The 13045-nt window shown below is 52.7% G+C and overlaps 6 protein-coding genes across 6 annotated transcripts; 2 read left to right on the top strand and 4 right to left on the bottom strand.

The window, feature by feature from the left end:
* Positions 1-117: 117 nt before the first annotated feature.
* ACET3X_000793 (uncharacterized protein) lies at positions 118-1025 on the bottom strand (the record flags this gene model as incomplete). Its single annotated transcript, XM_069448127.1, has 2 exons — positions 118-336; positions 387-1025. The coding sequence occupies 2 exons, from the start codon at positions 1023-1025 to the stop codon at positions 118-120; spliced, it is 858 nt and encodes a 285-aa protein (XP_069311035.1).
* Positions 1026-1141: 116 nt separating this feature from the next.
* On the top strand, positions 1142-2064 carry ACET3X_000792 (uncharacterized protein; the record flags this gene model as incomplete). Its single annotated transcript, XM_069448126.1, has 5 exons — positions 1142-1256; positions 1441-1509; positions 1580-1642; positions 1820-1874; positions 2061-2064. The coding sequence occupies 5 exons, from the start codon at positions 1142-1144 to the stop codon at positions 2062-2064; spliced, it is 306 nt and encodes a 101-aa protein (XP_069311034.1).
* A 611-nt stretch (positions 2065-2675) lies between these two features.
* ACET3X_000791 (uncharacterized protein) lies at positions 2676-3877 on the top strand (the record flags this gene model as incomplete). Its single annotated transcript, XM_069448125.1, has 2 exons — positions 2676-3385; positions 3445-3877. The coding sequence occupies 2 exons, from the start codon at positions 2676-2678 to the stop codon at positions 3875-3877; spliced, it is 1143 nt and encodes a 380-aa protein (XP_069311033.1).
* Positions 3878-4138: 261 nt separating this feature from the next.
* ACET3X_000790 (uncharacterized protein) lies at positions 4139-5798 on the bottom strand (the record flags this gene model as incomplete). Its single annotated transcript, XM_069448124.1, has 2 exons — positions 4139-5429; positions 5482-5798. 2 exons carry the CDS (start codon positions 5796-5798, stop codon positions 4139-4141), a joined length of 1608 nt encoding a protein of 535 aa, XP_069311032.1.
* Positions 5799-6215: 417 nt separating this feature from the next.
* Positions 6216-8399, bottom strand: ACET3X_000789 (uncharacterized protein; the record flags this gene model as incomplete). Its single annotated transcript, XM_069448123.1, has 1 exon — positions 6216-8399. The coding sequence occupies one exon, from the start codon at positions 8397-8399 to the stop codon at positions 6216-6218; it is 2184 nt and encodes a 727-aa protein (XP_069311031.1).
* A 2035-nt stretch (positions 8400-10434) lies between these two features.
* ACET3X_000788 (uncharacterized protein) lies at positions 10435-12741 on the bottom strand (the record flags this gene model as incomplete). The annotated part of the gene is made up of 7 exons (XM_069448122.1): positions 10435-11115; positions 11166-11599; positions 11651-11704; positions 11753-12118; positions 12177-12247; positions 12298-12337; positions 12723-12741. 7 exons carry the CDS (start codon positions 12739-12741, stop codon positions 10435-10437), a joined length of 1665 nt encoding a protein of 554 aa, XP_069311030.1.
* Between the last annotated feature and the right edge of the window lie 304 nt (positions 12742-13045).

The raw sequence follows: 13045 nt of genomic DNA, 5'->3' as shown, positions 1-13045 counted from the left end.
CTCATCTGCATGTCGTTGATTTTGAGCCCCCACTGAGTGAAGTCTGCTCATCGCTGTCGTTGGTGAAAGGGTATCGTACAGGGGAAATCGAAGAAGATGCGCGCTGATGCTGAAGCTCTAGTAACGTCGGCGGGGACCGCGTGGTGGTTCTCTGCGACCAGCATCGCCAAAGCCAAACCTTCCATCTTGGTAGCTACCGGCTTGTGCGCCCGCGCTGGTGTCGAGCTGCATGTCATCGACGGATTGTGTCAGGCGAGCGGGCGGTGCTCGGGGTTGCGCTACATGGATGCTCGCAGGAACATCCTTCATGTAGACGTAAAGTAGTCTACCGTCAGCCTGTTGATCTGGTTAGTCTAGCCCGGCCATATGCATGCTAGATCACTGACCTTCTGATTGTTGAATGTTGCAATAACATTCTCGGCCCCTTCTCTGCTCGCAAACTGTAGTTCCACCATGACGGTCGGGCTGGAGGACAAGAGTCTGCATCCCAGCGTCTCCCCGCCAATCGGGCTCATGACCGCTTCGATGTCCGCAGCTGTGGTTCCAGGTGCAAAGTTGCTTGCGATGACGGTACACGGGCCTCCAGTCGCGACGCCTCGAATGCTAAAGCCTGCTGGACCTTGACTGATGACAGGAGCAAATTTGCTGAACGTCCTAGTATTGCGCTCAACCTGCGGTGCTGAAGCTGTCCGAGCGAGGTTGTTCCTGTTGCTGGCAGCGCCGCGGGGATTGTTCAGCTTATGTAGATCGTGCTGCCATTTTCCCTCGATGCTGCCAGCTGGTTTTGCGCTCGCTGATCGCTTCTGGACGCCGGCACCCCCGTTTATCCGACTGAGCAACGAAGGCTTCTCGGATTCGACGCGCGACCGTCCGGCAGCGCCAGCGCCAGCGCCAGCGCCTGATGCGTTTGCCTTTCGTCCTCGGTTTCCTCCGCCTAAGAACTGCTGCGCAAGGGCTTCGTTCTTCTTCTTTTCCCGTGTCTGCTTGACAAAGTCCTCGAAAGATGCCGATGTTGAGGTGACCATGTTGGAGGCGTGTGAAAATGGAGGATCGTCGTGGTGGGTTGAGATAGAAAGAAAGCGCGTACGTGCCGACCGAGGAACAACGGTGGAGCGCGTCCACGAGCGAGAGAGCGGCATGGATGAAAGCTTGGACCACGACCCGCTCGGCGAAACGAAACACCGCCGCGAAAAGTTCCCATACAAAACTTGAGCTCGCTGTTTCCCTTCTCACTCCAACAACGCGCCCAACTTTTGGTAAGTCATCACACCCTTCCTCTCCCTGTTTACCGTTGCTATCATGATGAACACTTGTGTCGCCCCTATCATACACTCTATGGTGATCCGACCACTCAAGCCAAACGAGAATACTGATCTTTCGCAACATCTACCGATTTGTTACTGCAAGCTCTGTTAGGACAAACGCTAACATATCATAAAGGGTTTCACTGTTGTCTGCCGCAACATGGCTGCGCGCCCATGATGCGCAATGCGCAGCGCTGCCGCTCATGTCGGCTCGTAGCCCCACGAAGCCTTATGCCTTTCGCACATCCTCTACGTTCGTCGGTTACAAGCGATAGCAGACATCATCGTGGCGCTGTCGAGATGGCAAGGGCTTCGTGGGCTGCGACAGGACCCAAAAGGTTAGACCACTTCCCTCGCGCCCCCCCATACCCATCCTTAGATGATGAGCAACAAATGTATTATCAAATACCGACCACTTCGTGGGGAATAAACTAGTTCGATTACCTGAATTTCTTCTCATACTTGAGCTCTAGTCAAAACGTCATTCATCTGGACTGTTACTGACATCGCTCTAGGTAAACACAGCAATGAAACATCACACCATCCAGCTTCCAGCTCCGCAGTAGAAAGGTACATCACCTACTTTCACTTCTTTCCCATGCTATGATGAACACCAATTCATGCTAACTCAGACGGGGTCCGCCTCACTGATTGAAAAAAACATTCGAGACTTTTCATCTTTCGACTGATTGCTCTTTTCAACTGCATTATTTGTTTAAATTGACGATTAACAACATGCTAACTGTCAATTTGCAGATGACGTTCGTATCGTACACCGCCGTTATCCATTCTTCCTTTGTGACCAACCGTCGCCATTTCTCGACGGAATTGTGCGAAGTGTGTACAGCAAGAGACGAAGTACGTTCAACAAATGTTCGTCTGGAAATACACAACGGTTACGTAGTTGATGATCTATAATGAAAATGTGTGCACTACTACTGAATCTTTACTGTTCGCAAAAGTACATTGGATCTCTAGCACCCATTGCATATGCGCAGAATCTGTTCAAATAGAGATGTGATAGTAATAAATGTACACCTAGATGACGCTGCTGCGGAGAACTTGTCCTGGCTAAATATTGCATACAGTCTATGCTATAGACAGACCTTTGATCAAACATGGCGTGAACATCACGCCGCTTGCGTGTCGAACAAATCCCGTACATGGATTTATCCAAGTCATCTTGGCCATGAATCTTGAGCGATGTGTGCAGTTAGTCGATGTACAGTCACATGTTGATTTCAGACACGTGAGGACGCGCATCGCGGTTGCGGTGTTTAGGGATCGGCCTCCGCATATCTGAAACAAATCTCCAGACACAACGTTTGGCCGCCCATCCAGCACTCACACCCGTTTGCGAAGCATAGAAAGATGGCAGCGAAGCCCGAGGACGCGAGCACGGCACCTACCGAAGGGGCCGGTCTCTTTAGTGGAGCAGGTCTGGAGAAACAGCCTGAGCCTAATCTGGTGGCCGCGCCTACCGACAAGGAGGATGGAGGAGAAGCTATCGACAACGCCACTGCAGCAGTAGCCGACCTCTCCGTCGGCGAGAAGAAAGAAGAAGACAAGAAAGCAGACGATACTCCTCAAGCCAATGCCACAGCGCCCGAAACTGCACCCAGCGACGCTAAACCTGTGGAACAGAAAGAACCCGAAGCCGACGCCGTAGCGCCCACTCAAGGTCCCTTCTGGCCAGAGACGGCGCCCGATCACCCACTCACCAAGTTCTATGACGCTTTCGAGGCCCTCGTCACCGAAGCTCAACATGGAGAGGTCTACGGCATAGAGCTCAGCAAATCGAAGCCCTTCCATACCAAGCTCATACTACAAAAGTTCCTCCGAGCCAACCAAAACGATCTGGAGAAGGCAAAGTCACAGCTACTTGGCACGCTCAAGTGGAGAAAGGAATTTGATCCCACCAAGGCGGCAGGGGAGACATTCCAGAAGAGCAAGTTCCATGGGCTAGGATATGTCCTGGAGGTCGAGGGCGTACCAGGGAGTCCCAACAAGAAGGATGTTGTTACTTTCAACATCTATGGAGCTGTCAAGGACAACAAGGCTACATTTGGTGACCTAGATGGGTATGTACTTTCTTGCTCCAAATGCCACAAGCGGAACCATTCTAACAGAAACCTTGCAGCTTCCTCCGCTGGCGTGTCGGCCTAATGGAAAAGTCCGTCCAAGCACTCAACCTCGCCGCCGCTACGACGCCTATCCCCAACTTCGGAGAAGGCCCAGACCCATACCAGGGATTCCAGATCCATGACTACCTTCAAGTCTCTTTTCTGCGCCGCGACCCCCTTGTCAAGACGGCAACCAACAAGACCATTGAGATACTAGGACGCCACTACCCCGAAACTCTAAGCAGAAAGTTCTTCGTCAACGTGCCTGTGGTTATGGGTTGGCTGTTCAACGCGATCAAGTTGGTTGTGGCCAAGGAGACGAGCAAGAAGTTTGTTGTGCTGAGCTATGGAAATCAGCTTGCTGCCGAGCTGGGCAAAGATGTACCGAAGAGTTATGGTGGTGAGAGGGCAGAGTTGGCCGAGTGCGCCGAGAGTATGAACCTGGCTTGATGTGAATGTGTGATACTACTATGAGCAGGGGGAGGTAGTGGTGGAGGATGTAATGGCAGGAGCGACTCTGTGTGTTTGTCTGGCTTCAGATGCCTTGTTATACCCCACTCAAGATTGTCCATTCTTTTTTGAGCGTATTCGTCATGTCAGTCTTTACTTTTCTGCTAATTCAAACACATTGCATATTTACCTGAAGATTCATAATGCACCATCAACATGTTCAGTATCTAAAAGTGTTTGCACAAAAACAACTGGATATCATTACTCCTCCTTATCAGCACCTTCGTTGCCCTCGCCTTCAGCCGGCACCACTGCTCTGTCAACCCAGCCCTCACCCCTCAATACACCTAGTCCCTTTCTCGCAACACCACTGTTAACCGCTCGTGGCGACACCTCATACAAAGCATTGACAGTCGCCAAACTCACAACGAAAAGCAGTACATCTCCATTCTTCACGCCCTTCCACCATCGTCTCTTGACTCCCACTTTCCACAGCGAGTCAATCGACATTCTGGCCGTATACAGGAAATTACCCCTTCCACCTTTCCTCTCCAAGAATCCCCACAAACCACCGAGGAAGCCACCGAGGAACCAGCGTTGCGTGGAGAGGAAAGTGCGGGGCAGTATGTTCTGGAAGAGGCAAATTGAGCCCCAGCTCGTTCCTATAGCGCCAGAGAGGAAGAGCGACATGCGCAGTATGCGTTTGGCGAGATTGTTTAGTGAGGCGATGGGCGAGGAGAGGAAAGCTTTGTACTTTGTGATACTCATAGCTGCGAAGAAGAGAGTGAAAAAACGGGCGATTTTGGGAAAGGCTTGGATCCAATACTGGACGTAGGTTCGCAGGCAGGACGGGTCTTGCGGGTGGAGTAAGGCACACGACAAGGACTTGATGGCTGGATGCGCAGGAGAAGTTATTGGAGAGATGAACGACAGGCGTTTCGGTAGCGTTTCTGCATTGGGAAAGAGGATGGGCGATACGAAAGGTGGCCAGCGTTGCCGCGAGATCTCTGCTAGGCTGTCCACGATGTCGAAAGTGCCTGGCCATGGTGCCGTACTTGGGTAGTTTTGCGGTCGTTTCTGTATGTACTCTGGCGAGTTCTTCAATATGGGATTGCCGAAACCCGAAGGGAAACAGTCGCGGTCAAAGACGAATGCGTGCAGTAGTTGTCCGCATGCTACCGGCATTATCATCCAGGAGCCGAGCCAAGTTGGCTTGTTCTTGAGGTATCCCAGCTCCTCCAGGTAATTGTAGCCAAATTCCAGCGCCCTTGTCATGATATATATCGCAATGGTTACGCGCAGTTGGTCTCCGGGATACACTGCAAGGAAGAAACCCGCCAAGCTGGATCCTATGGCCGGTGCAAACCTCGATGTCAAGGAGCGGGATATGCGCGGGTTCCGTCGCCGGAATGACTTGCCTTCATTGCTGAGTAGGATTTCACGGATGCGCAGGAAGAAGCGACGCAGGAGGCGGTGGAATAGGAGTATGAGGGCGAGGGAGCTGCTAAGGCGCACGTTGGGTGATTTCAAGACCGATGTCCTGGGTTGGTTCCTGCCACTGCATCAACGCGACTTGTTCAGTTACAAAGCGAGAGCTGACGTACCTTTTCGCTGGTCCCCGCGAAAGGAGCCTCGTGCTAATCACTTCCCAAGCCTTCAGGCCTGAAAAGGTCACGACGCCCAACCGCAGTGCAGCGCGGAAGGCCGCTACGTTGTAGTCATCCGGGCCCTTAACAATGGCGTTATACCGCTTAGGAGTTATAGTGCGCTTCTTCACAACCGGTGTGCGCGAAAGGAGGTACTGGTGCAGCAATTGATACTCCTTTGCCGAGATGGTGTAGCGGAGCGCATTGCGCAATATCGGATCGACGCTTTGTGCTTTACTGGGCGGCGTGGGCTGCGATGCGCCAGACGACGACATACTGGGCGACTTCGGTTGTATGTCTCGGGACCATAGTTTGAGGGGATGTTATTGTCATCAGAGAGTCTGGGGAAGCTAGCCAGATGACGGTGATCCCTGGATGCTGCGCCCATGATCCGCATAGCGGACCTCGGCAAGCCCTGTGCCCCATCTTATTCACATGCGAACCCATGCAGTGCAATTTCATCACCAACTTGAGTAACACAAACATCAATCACAAGGTAACAGAAAACTGGTGTCAAAATCTGTAAATCGATCGTGTATACTTTTCTATATACTCTATGATTTTCAAGAAGACGCTTGTATTACAGCTTCGCATCCTCGGATACGAGTAGTGCATTGTGTAAGGCACCAGGAGCTTAATACAGACAGTGAAACAGAAGAAACAAAGCCATACTAGATTACGAGTTATAGCATCTACAGGGCAAAGAAAGCAAGAACAGCACCAAACAGGGCACCCTTGGGCACCATGGTGAAAGGCGAGGCAGCGCCAGTGAACTCAGCTGGCGAAGAAGGGCGGATGGCTCCAGTACCAGTAGCAGTACCCATAGGGACAGTGGCAGTTCCCATGGTGGAGGGGATGGGGTAAGGAGCACCACCGGCAGCGGGTGTGGTGGCAGCTGGGGTCTGGGCAGGCTCAGCAGTGCCGGGCACAAGGGCGACAGGCTCAGTTGGGTTGGCGCCAGCAGAGTTGGTCTGGGTAGTGAAGTGAACTTGCGGGACGGTGAGTGTAGTTGTACCGAAGGTGATGGTGGTGCATGGAGTTTGCTCAGCAGGAGTCTCGGCGCCAGGGGTCTCAGGGGCGGGAGTGGTGGTGCCAACAATCTGGGTCATGGTTGCGGAGGAGACGGCAGTGGTAATCGCGGGAGTTTCACCGGCAGGGACGGTGGTAGTACCCTGGGTAGGCACAGCCGGTGTCTCGCCAGGGTAACCAGGGCCGTATGCGCTGGATGTGTCCTGAGCAGGAGCAGACGAAGCCGGGGCAGAAGGAGCAGGAGCAGATGAAGCAGGAGCAGAGGGAGCAGCAGAGCTCTCACCACCAGCAGGAGGGGCAACAATCGAGCTGCTCTCAGCGGCCTCTGGAACCTCGCTGCTGCTAGCAACACCAGTAGAAGCACCGCCAGATGGAGCGGCAGGAGTAGGGTTCAAGGGAATGTACGAAGGGCAGTCTTCGACGATGCTGGGGTTTTGGGGAACGTGTTCAGCGCAGATGCCGATGAAGTATTGAAGGGCCTTGCTGGTTTCGTCGTCGCTGCCGCAGCGAGCTGAGATACAGTCGATGACGTTCTTAGTGAACTCAGGCTTGAGACAGTAGCAGCTGGAATCGGTGTTGTCCTTGCAGTCTGGGGCCGATATCTGGAGCCACGAGTTCATGCACTTGGGAACCGAGTCCGTGATGTCAACAGGAGGATAGCTAGGGCTTGAAGGCTGAGGAGCGGCAGAGCTAGTAGCAGGGAGGGGAGTTCCAGAGCTGGGGATAGCAGAAGTAACAACAGCAGATGAAACAACGGCGGAGGACGCAGCCGTTGAGGACGCGACGATTGAAGACTCGACAATTGAAGACTGCTCGCAAGATTCTCCGTAACCGCAACCAGCAGCGACAGAGCTCTGAGATGTGGATGGGACCTCAGCGGTGGAAGACTCCGGTTGAGGGGTGGCAGTGCTGATGGAGGGAATCGATACAGGGGTGCTGGAGACTTCGACGATAGAAGAGGACTCAATCTCCACGGCTGAGGAAGCCGGAGCAGTGTAGGCAGGCATAGAGCTGTTGGTGAAAGGAGCAGTGGAAGAGAGAGGTGTCTCAATGGGAGTGTTGCATGCCTCGCCATACTGTCCGCACTCATTGGCAGAGGTTGCGGGTGTCTCAACAGCAGAAGACGACGTCAGAGTCTCGACGGTAGAGGAAGCAGGAGTCTCAACAGCGGAGGAGATGGCGCTGGAAGCAGGAGCAGTGGATGACTCGATGATGGTGGAAGATACAACCTCGCTTGAAGTAGAGGGAACCTCAGGTGGCGAGGGAGTAGTGTATGGTGTCTCAGCATTGCAGTCAAAACCAATGTTGTGGAAACCAATCTCGCAAGAGTCCTTCTCGCCCTCGTAGTGAGAGCCAAGGTAGATCTCGACGGATTTGGCGCCACCACACTGTGTGTTCTGCAACGTCGATCCGCCGGCCGAGCAGCTGGTGTAGTGCTTGCAGAGAGATCCGTCCTCCATCTTGTAGTGGAGTTCGATCTCGGCGTCGAACTCGGATGAAACGTCCATGTGCGTGATCGAGAAGCCACGCTGGTCACAGCCGAATGTGGCAGGCTTGTCCTTGCGAACGGTGTTCTTGATACACTTGTTTCCAAAGGTCCTCTTGCTCATGGAGTCCCGCTTGCCGAAGGAGTTGGAGCACTTCCATCCTCCAGAGAAGTTAAAGTCTCCGTAGTTGCCGACAGACTGGCCATCGGTAAGATCCGCCCAGTCGAAGCCACTCTTCTGCTTGTCGTCGCAAACGTTCTTGCTGTACTTAGGTGTGTTGTAGTTGTCGAAAAAGTTCCAGTGTGCCGCGGCCTGCTGGGCGGCAAGGCCGGTAACCAAAAGAGCGTAAGTGGACTTCATTGTAAACTGTGAATGTCGATTTCAAATATAAAGGTTGCAATAAAGATGAAGTATGTTGTAGTTGGACCTTGAACGAATGACGGTCTAACAAGGCAGCAAAGTCGAAAGAGTGTGACTTTGTTAGCCTTGGTAAGCGAAAGTAGCAGCAAGTGCAATGCTGTAATTAAGAAGATAAAATGTGTAGGGTCACTAGGAGAGAGGGCAACAGGACAAGATATACTGCTTCGTTCGAAACAAGCCAGCTCGAAACATATCCAAAGGATTGGTCCGCCGACAGCCTCCGACTCGTCTGCTCAGCCACGATCAAAACGAGTCGCTCAAGGGGCCTCCATGTCCGTCTTTGTCGCGCGCTCTGCCGGCCCACATGGCAATAGTGCCGTCGGTTACAAGGTGGCCTGGGTAGAGGTTGTGGAGCCTAGTCGAACGTCTTTGGCGTGAGCATGTCATAAGCGAGGGCAACAGGGGCGCTTCCGAAACGCCCCAAATAGTAGGCTTGGGTAGGCTATCATGCAGGTACGGGCCAATGACGCGAAGAGGCTCTACATCGGCAAGTCAGCAGCGTCAAATATATTATTCAATACCCTCACGACTGGGTGAGGCCCGATGTCCGTATGCTTCGAGGAACGCAGAGCTGCAAACCGTCGACGAGTCATCGCATCCATGCTCTTTTGCCCCTCGAATCGACTCCAGTAGCGGTACCGCGGAGACACTAAGAGGTCAACACATACGGGCATCTGGAGGGTTCCATATTTACTCCCTTCCTGTGTCTGGCCCGGCTTCCGTCTAGATCCGCATTGCCTAGCCAGGCTATCCTCCGTCATCTGTGTTTCCCGTTCGAGCCAATCCTGCCGACTAGCCATAGTCGCGATGCTGTCGTTCTGAAGGAATATGCACGAGCGTGTTTCACGGCTGTTCCGCCATTGCGCCCTTGCAGTAGCCAACCAGCGTTGGGAGCAACAAGCTTCGCGCGACATGCATCCTAGGTCCATTGGAGGCCCGCGTCTCGAAGGCTTGTTTGCAATATTAAAAGGACGGTGGCATGAAGAAGACCTTTGAGAGCCGCGATAGAGTTGCCAGCTTATAGAACTCGGAGGATCGGCAGCGTAGTTGTGTCATCGTTGAAGTTCGGGCGAGAAAGACCAACGCGTGAAGGGGCATGCGCGATTCACCACCCACACACCACTATTCTCATCTGCAAATCAATATTGAACGTTCTTCAGTAGGTAGTCTGATTTCCAGATCGAGGTCGGACTGACAAGCTTCGGAGACATGGCGCACGGGTACCTTGCAGCATGTGGAACAGGCCGCAAAGGTGTCGTGAACACGGAAGTGGCGTTCGGAACACTGACGCAGGACAGTACTTCCCGAACAAGAACGACGGCATCTTGGGGTTGCGAGTCACGACAAGCCGTGTTGTAATACGATGCGACATGAGAGAATACTTTGCACACAGCTTCACGACGTTTCTTACGTTAGTCCAAAGATCATCATCTTACATGCACAGCCCGATAACTCTGCCAAAGACAGTTTCGATTGTACCTCGCCGATTCGGAATATTATCTGGTCGTCCTTTCAGGGGGGCCTGTCACGTTGCTATTCTTGTACTCCCTACATCCATGACAACCCAGTCGTTTCAGGAATTGACCCCGTTCAAGAGGACTCTGCATGAAAAACTGACATTATGCTGAGTCCATAGCCGGCTCCCGTACTGAAGTAATATTTCCGAGGATGAGAGCCACTGGAAAGTTATGCAAGAAGAAGAACCCTGTCGTATTGCTATTCTTATGGAACGTAGACATGTGCAAACTTCTACCGTGATCTATACCGATGCAAATGCAGCGAACGCCAACCCCCAATGCGTAAGACTGATAGCCATCCGATTCTGGTATAATTGCCGTTGCTCCCAAGACGCCTTGAAGATGACTCGCTTCTCGCGGGACTAATTTATGCGGGAAAACAGGTGAGTGAGAATGCAATGTTCCAATCCATGGATGCGCGTCTACGCGCTGTGCCCGGCAAGTTGCTGCCTCCACAACTACTCGTCTTCGACCACAATGTGCACCACTTCACTTCGACGATGTTCCTTGGTCAAGTAGTCGCTCGCTACGTTACGAACATGGGCGTGACACTCGTGCGCGGCACGATTCAGGAAGGGTACTTGGAGAGCTCCGCAAATCGCGACTAGGGCAGAACCCCACCAAGCTAAGGGCGTGAAATGCAGCTCAATAGATAAGCCGTAGAGTAAGCCAGCAATAGGGCTCGCAACTGTACGGCAGGCAGCACCTGTCGAGGCTGCCAGTCCGTTGATTCTTCCGAGATGCGACCTGTCGGGCGTAGCTTCTTTGATCATGATCAGGAGCAACGGAAAGGCCAGGATCGATGTCAGATTTCGCACGGTCAAGCAAGCGAACAGACCTGGATACAGCAAGTTCTCGGGCAAGAGCTGTAGGAAAGGGACGATAAAGTATGCAATCGGGTGTGCGAGCGTAACCATGAGGAGTAGGCGCCATACACCAAAGCAATCTGCCAATAGAGGGAAGACGATGCCCTGGATTGCGAGCTGTATGACACCATTAAGGGACAGAATGATGCCCACATTCTGAATAGGAATACCAAGACCACCGCCCAGAGAAGAAGGCGACAGGGTCAGTGCATTCATGACATCGTCGGCGCGTTTGTCTTGGAGGAAGATGGGAAGAAGGTGATCGTATGTCATCTGAAGCAATGTCAGTCGATTGTTGATGTCGGAATAATTATTAGACTTACAGAATGGTACGTGAAGATACCCAGTGCTACGACGAACATGACGACCGGGCGTGTGAAGACCTTTTCATTTGGTGATGACTCTACCCAGTCTCCATTAGAGCGCACACGCCAGATTTCGTCGTGCTCGACTTCTACGGCGTTGAAAGTGCCGTAAGAATCTGACGTCAGGTTTGCGGCTGCATCAGCTGTCGCACCTTGGGCTGGGAGAAGCGGCGTCTCTGCAACGGCCGGGTCGTATTGTTCAAAATAGCCTCGAGGCTGCTTGTCTGGGTGAGTCTCTTCTAGAAGGAAATACGCCATCAAGATAGAGAGCAGGAGTAAAGAGGCACAGATAATGTTTGGAAGTAGGTAAGGGAACTTGGCGAAAAGACCAGTGGGGCTGAAGACAGATGGAAAGTTTCGGGCAGGCTCAGAAAAATATCCGCCGATCGATGCTAGAGCAGTCAGTATGAGAAGTAGAAGACGACGGAAGGATGAGGTCTTACGGCCGATGATAGTACCAATGCTCCATACAAACGGCATGACCGCATACGCCTTTGCTATTTTCTAGTTAGCAACATCTAGCAGAGACGGGTGTCGAGACTTACGTTCATGTTCAGGCCGCTTGACCAACTCTCCCACCATGGTCTGGATAACGCCAATGTTGCCATTGAGCGCACCGCCGACGATCCGACCCAAAAGTGCGACCCAGAAATTAGGAGCTAAGCCAACAAGTAGCAAAGAGGACATTGTCCCTAGACATCCAAGTATAACAACGGGTTTTCTACCTATGCGATCGGAGACGGAGCCCCAGTACATGCCCGAGCATGCTTCAGCGAGCGAAAAGGCGGAGATGAGCAGACCGGCGAAGAATGGTGCATTCGCTTCGGAGCCAATCTGGAAGTTGGTTACGAGTTTCCATGCGTATGGAAGTATGGAAGTGAGAGCAATTGGTTCTGCGACTCGAACCAGTGCTGGAATGTGCTGTCAGTGCGAGGCTCAGGCTAGTGTCAGCAACGTAGAACGCCATACCTAGGAGACCGAGCTGAGCGGCGGGAAATTCGTCTTTGCGGGGTTCGGAGGCATCTTGGGGGGGACTTGTTCTTCGGATCTTGGTAAGAAATGACATTGTGCAACCTGATTTGGTTCTTACGGCTTCGCCAACACGCAGTCGTCCTTTAGCTCGGGGGTGGCTTGCTGTGTGAGTAAAGCTTCCCTTGCGTTTGACCTAAAAAGACCCAGAGACAAACAAACGGAAGCGCGGCGACCACAAATGTAGGTTGTGTGATAGCGGTGTGCTGTACACAGAACGCAGAGAGGAGGACCCAGGGAGAAAGTTCTGGTCGGTGCCCGTCCAACCAACAGAAGCCAGCCGCTAGGACGGGACGATCGGCAGGCGCTCTAGACAGGCTTGGCGAGCACATGACCCTGCTTGCAATCTACAATGAACATTCTGCATGGCGATGCAGCACAACGCCTTTACACTCGCAACTCGATGCCTCACCAACTACTCAATACAGACACACGCGCTGATTTTCCCGCAAAGATACCGTGGAGCACGTCGGGGAACCTTGTTACATTTAGCCGTGCCCCACATGGCGGTGGCGACAGAGACGCGCTAGCGACTTGGCGCCCATAGCCGTTTCCACGGTTCTTCTGCGTTCTGGTGACATCAAGCGTGATTGAATTGTAGCGACGTCATCTTTATCACGTTTTTTCTCCTCTGTTGGTGCGCTGTCTCTTATCTGATCGTCTCCAGCCTTGGATAGTTTTTGCATTGATATCTAGTACATGGTATACTGCAAGCAGACCAATCCCCAAAGTCTGGTGAGACGCCATCAAGGCACAGGCGGCCAAGGAAGCTAGCTGTTGCCCTGCATCGCTCTGCATATGGCCAACCA

The sequence above is a fragment of the Alternaria dauci genome, chromosome 1, assembly GCF_042100115.1.
Source record: "Alternaria dauci strain A2016 chromosome 1, whole genome shotgun sequence".
In the NCBI taxonomy this organism is placed as follows: Eukaryota; Fungi; Ascomycota; class Dothideomycetes; order Pleosporales; family Pleosporaceae; genus Alternaria; species Alternaria dauci.
The sequence above is the reverse complement of the archived record's forward strand: the minus strand, read 5'-3'. Positions and strand labels throughout refer to the sequence as shown.